Source organism: Prunus persica, chromosome G4, assembly GCF_000346465.2.
Source record: "Prunus persica cultivar Lovell chromosome G4, Prunus_persica_NCBIv2, whole genome shotgun sequence".
NCBI lineage: Eukaryota > Viridiplantae > Streptophyta > Magnoliopsida > Rosales > Rosaceae > Prunus > Prunus persica.
In genome coordinates, this window is record NC_034012.1 from 24036808 (window position 1) to 24055949 (window position 19142).

The 19142-nt window shown below is 34.3% G+C and overlaps 1 protein-coding gene across 1 annotated transcript; it reads left to right on the forward strand.

Moving 5' to 3' along the window:
* On the forward strand, positions 563-18804 carry LOC18781355 (fatty acid amide hydrolase). Its single transcript, XM_007212804.2, has 20 exons — positions 563-1029; positions 1693-1802; positions 2292-2352; positions 2715-2902; positions 3179-3308; positions 3704-3781; positions 3922-4069; positions 4306-4418; positions 4678-4753; positions 4845-4916; positions 4992-5040; positions 5199-5270; positions 5415-5495; positions 5623-5726; positions 5818-5910; positions 15752-15820; positions 16013-16077; positions 16214-16275; positions 16359-16454; positions 18496-18804. The coding sequence occupies exons 1-20, from the start codon at positions 924-926 to the stop codon at positions 18565-18567; spliced, it is 1845 nt and encodes a 614-aa protein (XP_007212866.2). The 5' UTR covers positions 563-923; the 3' UTR covers positions 18568-18804.

A 19142-nucleotide genomic window follows, 5' to 3' on the forward strand; every position in this document is an offset into this window, starting at 1 on the left:
ATGAAAGCAGCTAGTTAACTGCTTTTCCCTTATAGCTTTCTCTTACAGCAATTTTTAACAATAAGTGATTTTCTCACAGTTTACCAAACGGGTTGGGCTTCTCAAATTTTTTTTAAAATAACTTATTACCCCAAATAAGCAATGGCAAACGGGCACTTAGTGCGCTATGGGAGGGGGGAGGAGGCTGCCTTGGCCAATTGGCCTAACCCACATGATCTGCCTCAAATTCAATTTTAAGATAAAGTTTTGAATTTAAAAATCAATGTTAAAGTTTTAATATTTGAAGTTTTGAAATATTGAATTGTGAATTTGCACCCATTAATCAGGTGATGAAATTTGGTAGGAATTGAGAATAGAAACAACATAAAAGACAGTTGAGTGACAGAAGATGAAATTTGTATTATTGAATGAAATGTCATAATCTTTACCAGCTCTCCATCCAACTGTGCACGCATTATTAATAATTATATGATAGAGTGGGCGTACGTGGTTGACAAGAATACATAACAATAAGCAAAATAATAGAGGCTGGTTGAGAAAATGTGCTTTTCCCGGGAAAAGAAAAAAAGTTTCATCTTCCATTGTTGTGTGGAGTTTTAAATTCCAAAACCTTCTGAAAGCAACTCTTTCATTTCTCCCTCCCTAAACCCTCCAACCAATATATATAACTTTTACTCTCACTCACTGTTATTATCCGTGAATAAAGGGTAGTTGAATGTTAGGATCTTTCTTAGCTCTTCCCCCCCCTCCCTCCCTCCCTCTCTATAATATATAGAATATAGAATACATAGATTATAATTTACAGGCCTTGCCTTCTCCGCCATCCCTCTTTTTCTTCTCCCTCTCTCCCTCCCTCCCTCCCTATAAAGATATGAAATAATTGGGTTTACATTGTCCAAAACCAGAGGAGTTTAATTTTGAGAATGGGGTTGTTGTTCAAGAATGAAGGGCATGTGGTTTTCAAGCCTGCAAAGGATGTTGATCTAACTCCTGCCAGCTCTGAACTCTATTTGCGAGCCAATGTCAAAGGCACGTACTTACTTTTTCATATCAATTCAAAGTCCTGTCTTTCTGAGATTGTTGATTAGTAATCAGTTTTTGCTTTTTGGTAAACACTAGCTTAATCAGTAACTTTTCTGCTGAATGAATTGCTAATTACAGATACTATAATAAGCAATGAAATTATAAAAGCTAATCAGTAACTCTTAGATCAATATTGTTTTTGCTTTTCTTTTCTTTTCTGCTGTCTTTCACCTATACGGATCACAGGTCTTGCCCAACCAATCACGGTTGTTAGATACATGAAGTAAGAAGTCCATAGGAATTTTTAAGCTTGTATTGTCAGGTTGAGTTTCCCCTTTTATCCATTTTTCTTTTTATCACTCGAATTTTATTATAAAATATCAACACATTCGCTGAGTATGGAACTGATCATTGACATACATTATTTTAATTGATCATGTTTAGACAGGTCTTCACCAGTTGTTCAGAAAGACTAGTACATGGAATAACTCACAATTTGATTTTGGTTTTTTTTTTAAAAATAAAATAAAGAAAAGCTGGATTTGCTTGTTCCATGTGTGTTTTCTGTGGCTGATTTTCTTCAATCTGTTGTATTGAAGCATGTACTTTAATCAAATTTATAACTGTTTGATTTCTTCAAATTATAACTAAATGTCATTTGTTCTGCAGCTCCTCGTATGGCTGGATTCCTGGTCAAAGTGTTTGCCTGGTTTTTGGAGTCATGGATCTTTGGGACCTTGCTATTGTTTATACTGAAACGGGATAACTTAATTCATAAGGTACACACATGCTTTTTATTTGTCTCTCATTTCAAGTTATGAGGTTTCTGTGGTAATGCATCTAAGCAGTACATTAGGTCCATTCACAGGACTTTATGATATAACCTTTTGCAGTAATTTTTTATTGCAGTAATAAGGTACACCCTGTAGAATGCCAACTCTATGATAATTCACCCTGTAGAATCCACCATTAATTACATTAACATAAAAATTGCACAACACGGGTGCCACGTACTTTTGCCATAAAAACTTCAGTGCAAATAGAATTTAGCTGAAATTTCACTGACCACCTTGTTGTTCTTGGTATTGAAAGGAATGTTGTTCCTATTCCTTCCAATTAACAACTATGAGGAATGAGAACCAAACCAAAAAACTCCAAGTCTAGTAATTGGAAATATTAAGTCACTTATGCACAAATAGTACTGCAATTCAATGAAATAATCAAGGAAATAGCTTCTAAATTGCCAACAATGTCTTTGAACTTTGCAGCTGGTCACAAACGCTGAGCTGGAGGAGCCACCCGTCTATGTTCCCCTACATCCTTTTGATGGTATGTATTCTTGACCTTGTCTTTACCCTTAAATCTTGCTGAAAGTAACTGGTTTATCACTTTGTATCAGAATATCAATAAACCATCAATCAAATGTACATTTGATATGCTAAGGTACCAATTACAAATGAAAATTTAATCAGCTGCTACAAAAGCTGAAGCTTATTCAAAATGCTGGTTATTCACCTGACACTTCGATGGAATCTGATTTGATTGTGTAAACTGGCACTTACATTTCAAATTTCATCATCTGTTGTCTTACAAATAGGTTTTACGCACCTGATAAATTTTAGCTCTCACTCTGGAATTTGAAATGAGAATATACATTTTCTTTTAATTTTAACTTAAGCTTGTGAATGCAGATAAAGAAGAAGAAGATGTCAAACAAGTAGGGTCTGATTTGTCTCCACCCGAACTAGTTCAACAGGCAATTGAATGTCTGCCTGTGTCCTTAGAAAAAACATTAAATGGTTCAAACTTTTCTTTTCGTCATTGGACAATATCGGATTATTCAAGAGCCTATACCTCTGGAGAAATAACTCCTCGAACGGTATGTCATATTTTTGACACCTTTTTTTATAACTGTTATTTGCGCACTCTGTACATATCAGTAAATTGTTTTCAGAGCGATTTGAGTTGATCTTAGCCAAATCCCAAAGAGACATATAAGAGGTTATTTACCCAATTTTATGTTTTTGTTCGGACTCTTACCTTTACTTATCTACTGACAAGTTCCTAACAAAAATTGAAAAGAAACTGTATTCTATACTTTCATACCCTCCTGTGGCTTTTTGTTTTTTGTTTTTTTTTTCTGTTACTTCTACAGGTTGCAGAGCACCTTATAGCTGCCATCCATGAATCTTCCACTCCACCATTACAGATGTCATTCTTTATCAACTACAAAGCTGATGATATTCTAAAGCAAGCAACTGAATCAACTCTTCGGTATGAACAAGGTACTTGTAAAGACTAAATTGTATTCTTAAACACATTAATAGTACACCTGCATTTGAGATCAAATTAGGAATGCTTTACTACTGTACTTCCTATGGTAATAGTAAGCAGAAGCTAGAACAGCTCCCTTGTCATGAAATGCTTTTCTACAATGGTTGTGGAGTTCAACATAACTTGGGAAGTTTCAATTGCAAGTATTTGAACTCAGTATCTCTTGTTTTTGAAAGCATGTCAAGAATATGAGCTAACTGTTACTTTGTAACCGAATAAAAAACATATCTTGTACTTCTACAGTGGATCTCCATTATCTATGTTAATGTTGGTATTACATTTATCATATGTTGGATCAAGCCCTGCTATACATTCTTATACCATACGCATCCTGGTTCCTCTCTAGGAGTTCCTATTTCAGCTCTTGATGGGGTCCCAATTGCAATCAAGGATGAAATAGATTGCTTACCATACCCAACTACAGGTACCTTACATTTCAGGTTTTCCAGTGACAGTATTATTTATACATGTCAACCCAATATTCGTATCGTATGCATTATAACAATGAGTTTTTTAGTTCATATATGAGTAATAGTTTTGCAATCTAAAAACTGACTTTACTAGGAGGTACAAAGTGGCTGCACAACCTAAGACCCTGTACAGATGATGCATGCTGTGTTAAGTGCCTCAGACTATGTGGTGCTGTACTTGTTGGGAAAACCAATATGCATGAACTTGGAGCTGGAACAAGCGGGATAAATCCCCATTATGGGTAAGAAAACCCCACATTGTTTTCCAGAAACTGAATAATGCTTTATCCTATATTGAGGTCTGCCATTCTTATCAATATTCTGTTCTGCTCTGAGTCCATATCAACTGATGACATGATTTACCAGGCTACGTGCCCTTTTTGTAGCAAAATTTTCCCTATAATTTTCTTTGCTCATTTAATTCCGAGATCTCAACCACTATAATAAGCATGTTAATGTTTTATCTGCTGCCCTGTAGGGCAACTAGAAATCCATACAGCCGCAGCAAGATCTCTGGAGGTTCCTCTAGCGGATCTGCTGCAGTGGTTGCCTCCGGATTGTGCCCTGTTGCTCTTGGTGTTGATGGAGGAGGTAACTTCTCCCATAAAAGAAATTCATGTTTTAATCTAACAGTAGTCGTTTTACCTGATTTTTCAGAGACTTGGGGTTCAACATCATTATATTTACTAATCTTTTTAATGTGCAATCTTCACATATGGCTGATTGCCTCTTCTCTATGATGGCTGTAGGAAATTTAGCAAACTCGTGCTCAAACATGCATGTGTGTAGTGTTAGATATGAATATCGCGAAGTAACTGACAGGTGTATTTCATGTCTAATGTATGATTAGGATCGGTACGGATGCCTGCAGCTCTTTGTGGTGTTGTTGGCTTGAAACCAACATTCGGACGAGTACCTCATTCTGGGTAAATTAGTCTTTCAATATTTTTCTAGTAGACGTTTGAAGGTTTCTTACCATCATTACAGTCTTACAGACTGATTTGGTTTTTTCTTTAGTGTTCTTCCTCTGAATTGGACAGTTGGAATGGTTGGAATACTAGCAGGCACTGTTGAGGATGCATTTATAGTGTCAGTATTCTTTTTCATATGCTTTTCTTAGATGCCTTCTATAAGCTTGATGTTAAAGCTTTTACCTATCTGCAGCTATGCAGCTATTAGTTGCCAGCTTCCACCACGTCTACTTTCTGCATCGGTAAGAATGTTGTTCTGCAAATTTATTATAACTATTTGTTACCAAACAGAAAATCTTTCTGTTTTAAGTATTAATTAATTAGATTACAAACTTATTTGTTTTTCATAGTAGTCTTAACGTTCACCTTTCTTCACCTTAATTGTCTATCTCTGTTCCAGCCCAAAGTAAATTTTCCTCTGCTGAACTCAACTAAAACGATATCTAGTATCAAATTGGCGAAGTATGGCGAGGTTAGTGACCTGTTCTCAACCTGGTCACATGTATGATCAAAGTTACATTTCTATGGTCAATGACAAATCATTGCTATATATTAAATGTGAGTTCCTTCTAATATTCAGTGATTTGCTTGTGAAACCACTAATTGGATCAATTAGTGGTTTAATGATTGCAGTGATGATATCAGAGAATGCTGTTCAAATGCTCTGGAAAGGCTTCAGAAACAATATGGTTGGAAGGTACCGGCAGTCCATTGCTTGCTTTGGAAGCAATATAAGAAATTATACGCTTTTCATGATATAATATAGTCGATAAAGACTGTATAGACTACGTCCTAACGTTTTGATTTTCTTCTTCATCTGTAAGACTGTAGAGGTGACCATACCAGAGATAGAGATGATGCGCCTAGCACATTATGTAACGATCGGATCGGAGTGTAGCACTTCGCTTAGTTCGTTTCTGGAAAAGCTGTATGTTGTTGACCACCCCGATTTTCTCCCAACTATCCTCTTCTAACAGGCAATAAATCCAAATGCTGACATTACAAACTCATCAAAATAGGGATTTCAAAGAGTTAGGATGGGATGCAAGGGTAGCACTTGCTGTGTATGGTGCTTTCAGCAGTAAAGAGTATATAAAGGCTCAGAAAATTAGGTATGTGCTTCTTAATTAGCAATACCAAAAAGTACCATTCTTTGGAAAATATAGTGACTGCTAAAAGTTTCAAATACGAGTGTCTTGAAAAGGGACACTGATCCTTTATTTATACAGATAAAAAAATCCAAAAAAAATAAAAATAAAATAACACTGCGTGTATAATCCTAAACCCTATCACATCCTAGCTGCCATAGCTGTATGTTTTCTTTTGCCACAAATTCAATGCCTCACGGGCCTTTTCAGCACCCTTGTCCCTCATTTAGGTTCTGCAACTTTAGATGCTGGCATGCTGTCCTCTTTAATTATCTACCAATTGCAAACTAAAAGTCGAACTGTGATTGCTTTTCCATCATCTTTTACGAGTGATACAACCACCTCTTTTGCTCCTCTTATTTTTGGAAACTTGACCACTGTCTCAATATGATATAGATTTGAAAACACCACCTAAACTTTCTCAAATTTTCACTTTTGTTTTTGTTTACACTTTGAAATTATAATAACATGTATTTTTCTAAACGACGTTTGTTTCATTGTAAAGTTCTCTTTTTGTTGAAATTCATCCTAAAGATTTTTGTTATTGTCGAAGGATCATTCTTTTGTTTTGTTTTGACAATTCAAATGCTTTTATTTTTATTTTAATATATTTAATGTTGTTTAGAAAAACATGTAATCGACACACCGTAACAATTCTAGGCAATCAAACAATAGGTTATGAACACATAAGGACTGGAATCTGTGAGAATGTGAAGAATGTCTCACATTGGAAAGTTGAGAAACTTAGTAAGGACTTATAAGGTGTTGGGCTACTCTCTCTATCACCAATTGGTTTTGGGGTGGAACCTCAACTTCCTTCATGGTATCAGAGCGGGTTGCCCACGTGTGAAAGCCCAACGGTCACACGTGCTCCACGTCACCTAATATGTATTGTCCACGTATTAGGCTTAAAAATTCATCATATGTGCAGGGGCGTATGAGTTTGGTCATGGGTATGACAATACCATCCCTATCCTCGATAAGAACTCTGTAGCATATTAAAAGCCACAAGTAGAAAAGATGAAAAAACAACCCCCCAAAACAAAAACAAAAAACCTTAAAATTGTAGCACTGTAGCTTCATCAAATAATATGGGGGAAGGTTTATAAAAATTATAATGACTAAAATAGCTTCATCAAATAATACTTGCCCTTTATTTTGTAGTTGGAGGTTTAGTACTTCTATATTGGGTAACTTTTTGCTTTATATTATATATTTATTAAGTAAAATAAATATATCACTTATAAGGCCGGGTTCGAAGATAGGGATAACAATATCATCCATAGCTTGTCCTCAAACATGGATTTTTAAAATTCAGGGATCCCCGTACCTACTCCCGAAATCTTCCCCCGTTAGGGCCAATGACCCAACCCAATAGAGATTTTTGTCATCCATAAATCCACCAAACATTTGAAAAAGCCTCAAAGGTTATTGATAAAGAAAATAGGGATAACAACTCTAATCACTTAGCTAAAGTTGAAATAAATACTACCTCCAACCCTAGGATCACTTGGAATCCTAATTAAAGTATAAAACCAAAAGCAACACAGATCCAAAAACGACCTCAAAACTTTAAATGTTGAGCCCCGTACATCATGGTGAAGTAGTGAGTTTGACTCATCTCGCCATTCTCTTCAAAATAGCGGATAATAGGCCAAATTAGAGCTCATGGTCCATGTTGTTTGTTGTTCTGGCGTGCGTGTCATTCCAATTGCTCCTCAATCTCCTCCATAATATGTTCTACATCAGTCATGTTTTTATATAGTTTTAAAATATATATATATAAATGTAACCAGAAAAAAAAATGTACATAAAAAGGAGCAATCAGCATGTTGTTCCTTACTCTAATGGTCTAGAATTTAGAAGGGTGGTGTGGCTGTTGCTTATCGGAGATGAAGAAGATAAAAAAAAAAGAAAAAAAAGAAAGGAAAGTGGAAATGAGATTATGAAAAGAGATACACAATGTCGATGAGAAATGAAGAACAATACATACATAGGGTGAACAAAAGACATTGTAAAAATTCCTAGCCGCACTATCTCCCCCTCTCTGATTCCCAAATAAAAAACTCAACAGATATGGGAGGAGGAAGAACCATCACTACCCCTCTTCCCTTCTCCTCTCCTCTTCTCTCATGTCCTGTCCTCTCATCTTCCATTTTATTTTGGGTAAGTGAATAAGTTGTTAGATTTCTTTAATATGCATGTTCATGATCTTTCACGCAATCTGAAATACGTAAAGACATACTTGGCTCCATCTTTCTTGAGTACACGACCTCTGAACTCATTCATCCGCAACAGCAACAATTCCAGCAAGAACAGGAATAGCTCAAGTCTTCTGCTCTATCTTAGAATCTGTTTAAGCTCTCTCTTTATGATGATATTAGGGTTAGAGAACGTGTCTGATGAGAGCAGAGCCTTAAGCTTATATAGAGCTAGGTCAAGTCGTCTCTACTCATCACCAAGGGCCGACTTGACTAATCTTCCAAGCCCACCAAAACGGTTCACGCAAAAAAGGAAATAAATAGGACCCTTTAATAGGCTTTAAAACATTTCCTTATTCCACAAGGTTTTGGGCCTCAATGTATAACTTAATTTAAACTCTTATCAAAACCTGATATAACTTAGTATCTAGTGCATCGATCTAAATAGGAAACATAACATTCTCCCACTAGATCGAGCACTAGAGCACTAAGCTTCTGTATTCCAAAAGGTTTGATACTTTTTATTGGCCATGAGTTTAAAACAGTTAAGTCATTCCCTTCAAGATATAATGAAAAGCAATTAGACAAAATGAACTATAGACAAGCATTGCTCTCTTTATTAAAAATAGGTCATCCACAATCATACAATGCACCTACCAACGCGAACCTTAATATGTACTGATCCGTATTGTGAATCTTTATACTTTTCAGTACATGTACCCCTTTACGACTTAGCAAGAGTCAATCTGCAATGTTATTAAAACAATAGTATCTCAAAAGAGACCATAAACTAACATGCATAAACAAAATTGCATAATAAGTTTAAATAGCTAAATAGTCAAAATGGTAGAATTTATTTAATAATAAATAAAACTGTCAACCAAATTAACATCCTTAAATGCAAATCCCTCAATCCAAAAAACAACAAAATAAACATACTAGTAAAAATATCATAATGGGAACAAAATTCCTACTAGATTGCAGCATCAAAGCTAGGAAATAATCCCATGCTTTCAACATGTCTCAGAAAAGCTTCTAAAGGCAAAAACTTTGTGAACGGATCTGCAATCATATCTTGAGTTCTGATATGATCAAACCTGACTAGTTTGTTTGCTACCTTCTCCCTCACTATTAAATATTTTCTGTCAATATGCTAAAGTCCATATGACATCTTGTTGTTCATGCAGTGAAAAACAGTCCCAGTGTTGTCATTATATATCTGTATTGGTCTAGAAATCAAGTCCGCGCCTTAATATCTTTAATAAAATTCCTTAGCCATACAACATGAGAAGTGGCTTCATAGCTACATGGTTGAACTCAAAACACCGGATTGTTTAGTACTCTTCCAAGCAACAGCTGCTCCTGCCATCTTGAAAAGAAAACATGAAGTAGAGATGTAATTATCCTATGCTTTTCCAAGATTCTCATAAGCATAACCAACAAGCTCTGAATTCTCTGTGCATTTGTAAATCAATATATAAGCCTCTGTTCTCTGTAGGTACCTCAGAATATTCTTTACAGCTATCCAATGTTGCATTCCCTAATTTGACTGAAATCTCCCCATCGTGCTAATGCACAATGCTAGGTCTGGCCTTATACGCACTTGTGCGTACATAATGCTTCCAACTTAGAGAAGCGTACAGCTTGTTCCTCATCTCATCTTCTTCTTATTTATTCTTGGGGCAATGCTCCTTCTTTAAATCTCCTTTAGCTAATGAAACTTTCTATCCAGAACACATACTCGTGTCAAAATGCCTGAGTATCATTTCAATGTATGTTTTCTACAACATGCCTAGGAGACCTCTAGCTCGGTCTCTCTGAATTTCAATGCCTAACACAAAAGCGGCTTCTCTCAAATCCTTCATCTCAAAATTGTTTGAAAGTAGCTCTTTAATGTCTTTCAGTAAATTGTGGTCATTTGTAGCTAAAAGTATATCGTCGACATACATCACTAGAAAAATAAATCGGCTTCCATACTTCTTCATATAAATGCATTGATCGGCTATGTTCTCTTCAAAATTATAAGATGAAATAGTTTGATGGAATTTGAAATACCACCTCCTCCTTGCTTGCTTCAGTCCATAAATTGCCTTGTCAAGTTTGCAAACCATATGCTCTTTTCCCTCATTTGCAAACCCTTTAGGTTGTCTCATAAAATTTTCTTCTTCGAGTACACCATTCAGGAAAGCAGTTTTTACATCTATTTGATGTAAAAGTAGGTCATAATGCGCCACCAAAGCCATAATGATGTGGAAAGAATCTTTGGTGGAAACTGAAGAAAACGTCTCAGTGTAGTCAATTTCTCCCCTTTGGGTGAATCCTTTTGCTACCAATCTAGCCTTAAATCTTTCGATTCTTCCATCCTTATCCTTCTTTGTTTTAAATACCCATTTCAAGCCTACTAATTTCTGGCTCTTATGAGGTTCAACCAATTCCCATATTTGATTATTCTTCATGCTTTCGAGTTCATTCAACATTACTTCCCTCCATTTGTCTGCATTCTGACTCTCCATAGCTTCTTTAAAACTTGTTGGATCACCCTAATTTCCAATATCAAAATTTGCTTCCTGTAAGTACACATAATCCGAAATTGCTGTGGATTTTCTTGTTCTATCAGATCTCCTTAACAACATTGGTTTGGGTGAATTTTCTTGTTGTGGGTTTTCTACAGTTTGTTCTTCTTGTTGGTCAAGTGGTTTTTCAAACTGTGGAGGTTCCAATTGATCATTCTGTGGGGCTGGTGCGATATTACTCATGGGAATCAATGTTGTAGAATCTGGTTCAGCATTCTCAATCACAGCCATATCCCTTTCTTCTTCAAAAGTTAAATCTTCATTCCCAGTACCATTCTCTTCATACTCTATAAACTTTACACAACCAGTCTCAATAATTCGGGTACCATAATTTGGACAGTAAAATTTGAAACCCTTTGACCTTGTGGGATAACCTATAAAATGACAGCTAATCGTTTTAGGATCGAGCTGCTTTTCTTGAGGGTTATAGATTCTAGCTTCAGCCTTGCAACCCCATACATGAAGGTGTCGCAAGCTAGGCTTTTCGATAGTCCAAATTTCGAAAGGTGTCGTAGGTACGGAGTTACTAGGCACTCTATAGTTTGTTGTTTTGATCGCCTCTCTCAAAAAGCGTAGGCAAATCAGTTTTGGAAATCTTGCTAAGAACCATATCCTTCAAAGTTCGATTTCTTCTCTCAGCCACACCATTCTGTTGCAGAATTCATGGCGTTGTGTACTGAGCAGCTATTCCATTTTCTTGTAGATACCTAGTAAAAAGGTCTAGCACGTCTTCCTCCTTCATCAAACATCCATAATATTCACCCCCTATGTCTGACCTCACAATTTTTATTTTTTTCTCAAGTTATCTTTCTACTTCAGTTTGAAATTTTTTGAACAGTTCAAAAGATTGAGAATTTTCTGCTATGAGATTTAGATAACCAAAACGGGAGTGGTCATCTATGAAGGTGATGAAATAGTAATTTTCATCAATTGTTTGATGAGGAATGGTCCACAAATGTCTGTACGGATGATTTCTAAAAGATCACTACTGCGAGTTGCACCCTTCTTTTTAGTCTTAGTGAGTTTTCCTTTAACACGTTCAACACAAATTTCGTCATCACCGAAAGTCAGTGATGGTAAGATTTGTTCCTTAACAAGAATTTTCGTTCTTTCTTTTGAAATGTGCCCTAAACGTTTATGCCATAACCTAGTGGATTTTCCTTAACAATGATCCTGAGACTTCTGAGACTGTCCTTCGTAACCGTGTATATCAATATGGGTCCTTCATAAGGTCGACAACGTCGCTGCACCTTAACCTTTTGTGCTCCAATTCATCTTCGTTCCGCTCCTTAATTAGCTCCGCTATATTCTTTGCTAGAATGCCATTCGTGACAAGTTGACACGAGTGACACCTATTAAAAACCAAATGTTTCTCCTTTTTCCCAAACTTTTGGAGTCGTTCTATAGGATACATAAATGAACAAATAACATGAGTGAGATCATAATTGATCTCATTCATTCCGCGAATATCTTTAAAATCAAATATCCATATTTTGAAGTTTGATCTAGTGAATCTTTCAATTCGTAAGAAATTGATTGAGAGAGTGTTCAAAGCTGTAAGGATTTGCAAAAGAAAGTATAATTACTTTCCAAGAAACTGATTCTCATTTTTTTACGAGAAAACAGTTTTTTCCGTTTAACTTTATTCACAAAACTAACAAATAACATATGCAAGCTTCCTTAATTAAGTATCACACCTTTGTGGCAAGAGATTACTTATAGCTTACACAAATTACGTGTTATTATGTGCTATCATAAACAAATTACAAGATAGATTCTATTTGTTGAAGAAACTTATCGAGCAATTTAGGTATGATGCAATTTTGGTTATTTCTTTAGGGTTGGAGTATTTAGGTTTGGTTTTGTTACGAAAAATTTGTTGAGTCTCAGTACAAAGACAAGTACCTATCTAGCTCAGAAAATAGCCAAACAAACACAGTTCAAGAGAGAAAATCCTAAATTGCAGTGAATAGTAACTTCTTCCGTGAACAGTGTTTTAGGGGTTTTTGGGGTCTATTTTTGACGCAACATACATTTCGGAATAGGGAATGACCTAATTAACAAAACTCACTGCTTTGTTGTGACATATGGGTATTTTTAGGGTTTTAAGGTCATTTAGTAGGTCAAAAACGTGTTTAAAGTTTTGAAGGTATGAAAAATCAAATTAAACATGCTTTTCCATATTCTTTAATATTTTTTATATTTTAGAAAACATGTTTAATCCATCTTCAAATTTTAAACATAACCAAAACTCATCATGGCATAAACAGATAAGAAATCGTATTAGGCATGCTTGAAAAACAATTTCAGTGTGTGCAAATAACCATGTGCTCTAATACCGACTATTATATTTCTTTAATATACGTGTTCATGATCTTTCACACAATCTGAAATACATAAAGACATACCTGACGCCATCTTTCTTGAGTACACAACCTCTAAACTCATTCAACCGTAGTAGCAACAATTCCAACAAGAACATGAACGGCTCAAGACTTCTGCTCTCTTTTAGAATCTGTTTTAGCTCTCTCTTTATGATAAGATTAGGGTTAGAGAACCTGTCTGATGAGAGCAGGGCCTTAAGCTTATATAGGGCTAGGTCAAGTCGTCTGTACTCATCATCGAGGGCTGACTTGACTAATCTTCCAAGCCCACCAAAATGGTTCACGCAAAAAAGGAAATAAATAGGACACTTTAATAGGCTTCAAAACCTTTCCTTATTCCACAAGGTTTTGGGTCTCAAGTTATAACTTAATTTAAACTCTTATCAATACCTGATAGAACTTAGTATCTAGTGCACCGATCTAAATAGGAAAAATAACATAAGTCCCTTGGACATTTTGAATATGCTCAAATCAAAGTTCCCCATCACCTCTTTTGGGCTATGTCCTCAATCAAATTCTTCTTCCAAAATCATATCTCTAACACTTCTCATCGTATCTAAATTTATTTCTACCTCATATTTGATAGAGTTTGTTGCAACCTACCCAATTATTTTTTTTGCCATGATTGTTGGATTGGCATATATGTTTCTTGTTATGCGCAATTAGATTGTTGCAAACTATGTTTTACTCAATTCTATCACATGTTTTACTTTCTCTTAAAGACTATTCGGTGGGGATATGACTGGGATGACGCTTCGTTAGGTGGTCATGATAGTGTTCATGTAGGCTACTCGGTTGCTTTAGCGTTTCTGTTATGTTGGATTTGTGGGCTTTGATTGAGATTATGCTTAATTGTAGGGCTAGTATTTGTTGGTGCGGCTTTTGTTGACTTTAGTTTTGTTTCTTAGCATGTTAGTTTTATTGCCCTCTTGGTGCTTTGAATGTCTTGTTGGTGCCTTAGTTTGTATTTTTGAAGATTATCTAATAAAGTTGTTCTTTTATTAAAGAAAAATATACATACATTGATATAAAAAGAAAAAGAAACATTAAAAAAATAAAATTAAACATAGTAATTTTATGTGAAAATTTATTTATGCTCTTGAGACGCTAGTGTTTGTTTTAAAAGTTTAAAATCTTATGGAATGTTTGATAACCATTTTGTTTATAGTTTATAGTTTTCCTTTTTATACTAGAGTCAGAGGGAAATTAATATAAGGACATGATGAATGAAAAATGATAGAGGAATGGTGGTAGTAGAAAAGAGGGAGAAGTGAAGGAGAATGCATGAACCAAAATTGAAAAAAAGAACTACTGAAAATTGTTTTCAATTTTTACTTTTCATTTTGTTTCCCATTCTGTAATTGCTTGAGTTGAAATTAGATTTTTTGTGAGTAGATTATACACATATTTTCTCATTATACTAAAATTTTCTAGTTTTGTGATAGAACTATTGTGCAACATATAAGGGATAGACGACACATTAGGAGGGAAATTTTCATCTAAGAGTTACATCATGAGCAATTAAAGAGATGATAGTTCAAATCCATATAGTCACCATGACTATAATTCAAAGTATGGATGATTGACCAAATTATGGTTATCATCATAATTATTATGAATTCAATAATAATAATAGTCGTATGGCTAAAAGCTAAAATTCGTATATGATAAAAATAATTATTTGAATAGCCCAAATAACCAGTATTGCTACAAGCGAAGTTATGTCTATGAATATGATTTTGATTATATAATGGTTTGTACTAACTCAAGCTATTATTTTTATAATTAGGAGCCAAAATATGGTAATGATAGGCTAAAAAGTGACTTTGATTGTTGTCTCAACACTCAATATCATTCTAATGGCTACAAAGAGCCAAATTATGGTTCTTGTGGTTAAAATTATGGCGAAAAGTCAACCTATGGCTATATCCAAACGGTCGGGGGCAATACAATAATTCATACAATCAATGTGTTAGGCCAAAATATGTCCTAATGCAATTACGGTCTACTTAATGCTGCTAAAAATATTCTCAAAACTTATAAAGAAGTGTCCAAAATATTTGAAGAATTAAACTGTTTATAATATGAGCGTTTGGTTCGTTGCAAACGTCTCTAAAGGGAAGAAAGTTTGAAATCAAAATTGTAATGCATGTCAATCCACCACAGCGTGAAATATTTTTCCTTTGGTTCCAAGTGGTCCATCAATTCCCTCAATTGTTGAAAAAAACAATAGAAAATCAAGTTGATGGGTTTATGCTTATTACTGAAAATGATAGATAAGTAGAGATTTTGAAAGAGATGTTGGGTATCCTCCGAAATTGTTGAAATGTTAATTGGTTAGAGTTGCAATTAAGTTTGTTTATGTTCTTTATGTGCAAGTAAATGGTATAAAATATGGGCTAAACTTAAACTCTATAAAAATAAATGGATATAATTTCTCAATCTTTGTTTGATATCATTTACTTTGTTCGATTTATTATTAGGAGGGATAAATTTTTTAAAAAAAGGTATTGTGAAGAGAATTAGCTCAAAACTTTAAGCTCATAATGCATCCTTTCTGGATATCCTATTCATGGTAACGTTAACTGATACTACTTGGTGGATTTGTTTAATATTTATTTTTGACATAAACTAAACTTATTTACAGGAACCGACAGATGCAGTTCCACATGAATTTGTTTACTCAGGCAGATGTCATTGTTTCCCCGACAATAGGGTATTGTTTCCTCCTTAATAAAGTGTAATTCTAAGATAATGTCATAAACTAAGTTTTTAGTAGATGACATATGAAACATTAGATAACATCTTGATACCAACACCATACTAAGGTTTTGAGAGATATAGAGTGCATGATAAGATTTTCTAGGTTTCTCTCCACTTAAACGAAGCTCGATGTCATGCATAACAGGGTTACTGCATACACAATTTTGGATGATGCTCTGAACACTGGTGAGCTTGACTACATAAATGGAGGTATAAAATAACATAAGCCCACATATTTCTTCTTCAGTTTTGTTGAACCTAGATGTAAACAATCTCAATCTTTTCATGTTTTGATAATACTAAATGAAAGAACACTTGATTGACTCTAACCAATTTTTTTTTTCAGCTGCACTTGTTAGATATTCAATAGCTGGAAACTTTTTGGGATTACCTGCGGTGACTGTTCCTGTATGATCTTATCATTACTTGTCAATGTCAAACTTTCATATGAGTAGAATAAGAAGTTAATTTGCACTAATTTTACTTGGTAGGTTGGATATGATAAATCAGGTTTGCCAATTGGTCTTCAACTAATTGGGAAACCGTGGTCTGAAGCAACGCTTATTCACATAGCCTTCGCAATGCAGGTAGGCTATCATTATCTGCTTTAATTCTTTGGTTCTCTTTTTTTAAGTACCTTTTTTCTTAGTCTTGCTCCTAAAGTCCATATTTAAAAATGTGAGAAAATTCATATTAAGAATCAACACATAACTATACGCAAACCTTGATATTGTGAAGAGAACAATTGTTATCAAGTATGTCAAGAATAATCAATAATATGTCATCATTCTCATTCATTTTGATAATTTCCATCCTAGTTTGGTTAAGAGTTCAAAACTGACTATCAATAACCACCTAGAAGCTTTATTTTCTACATGTGGATGCTAATATGATGCATGCTTCATGTTGATGCCTATATTTGGTTCAACAACTTACCTTTTTAAGATTGAGGTCTGGTAATCCTTCCAAACCAACTTGGCATGACCAAACATGTCATCCAGTAGAACAAGTTCTAGTGCTTAGGGATTTCTACTTGGAATAAAAATTAAATGACAATATGTAATCAAGTGATACGAAAGATTTATGCGGTTCATCAATAATCAAGCTACATCCACAGGGTATTGGGTATTTTACTATTGAAGAAAGACATACAAAAGTACAAAGTGTTTGATCCTCAAAACTCATATTCCAAATACAGCCATAACACTCATTATTATGATGAACAAGATAAAATATCGATATCGTAGGGTTGAGTTCTCAAGGGAGGATCCCCTCTCAGGTTGGAGAGTTGTCTTTATATAATAGCTTGGAGATGACCAATTCCTTGTTGAAATAGGCTTCCTAGTTAGCCTTAAAGTATAAGTCAATCTCTTAATTAAATTCCAGTTCTTATGAAGCTCGACCTTAAGGTGATTTTACCAACATACACTTCCAATGTAAGCTGGTCTTAGACAGTGACTCTGGAGCAACGGTGTTTATGTAAGAAATGTGATATGAGTGTAAAGACACCTATATCCCTTTGTTTAAATCATGCCACATGTATGGCTACAGAGATTCATGGTTCGCACGTTTGTTTATTTCAACCTCTATAGTTTTAATTGGTGTCAAAAACTATTTATTGATCAACTATGAAGAAGCTTGAAGATTGAAGTTGCCAAAAATAAGTGAATGTGAGATATGTAGTGTAACAATGGTTGTTCCTTGCAGTGCCAATCAAGTCAGTATAAGGCTTAAGGTTTCACAATGTCCTCATATTCCTACTCTTTTAATAATGGTCACAACATCACCCCATGTTAGTTGGATTTCAATAATCATTTTTAAGTTGCACACTTGTTTAAATGAATTTGTAATGGGGCATGCATGTGTGAAGTGAGATAGAATTTACTAATGGTATTTGTTGATGGAAGAAGATGAGGGTGTAGGTTTAACATTTTAAATGTATATGTATTAAGGGGTGTCATGAGTAACATATATTTTATTCTTTTTATAGTTTTTCATTCTTCTTTTCATAGAAAAATTTGCCCTTAATTTACATAAGGTTAAAACTAGAATAACATAACTCCTGAAAAATGTGATATAATGAGCAATAAGGATATCTAACTAGAGGTACGCTTTCTTCCAAGTCTATGGTATTCAAATTAATTCATGTGGTTGAGTTTCATTTTAAATTGATCCTTGTATTCCTACTCTTTTAAGAATGGAACATCACCACATATTTAGTTAGACTTGATCAATCAATTTAAGTTACACATTTCTTTTACATGAATGTGTGATGGAGCATGTATGTTTAAAGTAAGATGAAGTCTATATATGGTATTTGTTGGTGGAAGAAGATAAGTGTCTAGAGTTAACCGTTTAACAGTATAGGGATTAAGAGGTATCATGAGTAACATAAATTTTCATTCTTATTTTTCTTAGAAAATTTGACCTTAATTGTTGCATAAGGTTAAAATTAGAATAATAAAACTCCTAAAACAATGTAGTATAAGGCGTAAATAAAGGTGCTTGACTAGAGGTACCCTTTTTACCAAGTTTATGCAATTTCTTCTAGTTCAAATTGATTCATGTATATGAGTTGTATTTTATTTTGACGACTTCAATTAATATAATTTTTTTTTAATGTTCTAGGACCTCTATGTCTCTGAGTACAGAAAGCCTGAGGTTTACTATGATCTACTCAATAAAAATTCAGTTTTCTAAGAAAGTCAGCAGCAAAGTGTAATGGTGCATACAAGACAACAAAATGTTAACACACAAATGTTTATTTAGTAATACAGTAAGACCAAGTTATGATGTTTATTATCCATTAATAATGAGAATTCAAGGGTAATGTTTTTTTTATTTGGTTTATGAGAATTCAAATTTCTAAGAAAAAGATTAAAGTAATTTTTTATTGAAGTGATGATAGGTATTATATGTCATTTGAGCTCATTGTCTGATATTTATATATTGAATAAAATATTTTATTTGTTTAAAATCTTTGCAAATGATAGGTGCAATTGTATCAATTTTAATACATAACGTTTTTATTATTGTGTTCATATTTTGTATCATAGGTAATTTTGGTTCATTAAATTAACCACTCAGAAGAGTTCATGATCATATTTTCCTTCTAAACTCAAATATCATTTCATGTCATAATGGGACTAGACAAGTTATTTGATTCAAAAGCACAAAAATTGTACTCTATGTTGAATGACTGGACTCAAACATCAAGTGGTCGACCTCACAATTAGGTTTTATTTGTACATAATGAGCCTCCTTACCAAATCAAT

What these genes read in the sequence shown, in the direction of transcription:
- LOC18781355 (XM_007212804.2), top strand. Translation starts at nt 924, where the DNA reads ATGGGGTTGTTGTTCAAGAATGAAGGGCATGTGGTTTTCAAGCCTGCA. An exon ending in CTTACCATACCCAACTACAG is followed by an intron (nt 3,782 to 3,921) that starts GTACCTTACATT and finishes TGACTTTACTAG; the next exon opens with GAGGTACAAAGTGGCTGCAC. An exon ending in TACCTGCGGTGACTGTTCCT is followed by an intron (nt 16,276 to 16,358) that starts GTATGATCTTAT and finishes TTTACTTGGTAG; the next exon opens with GTTGGATATGATAAATCAGG.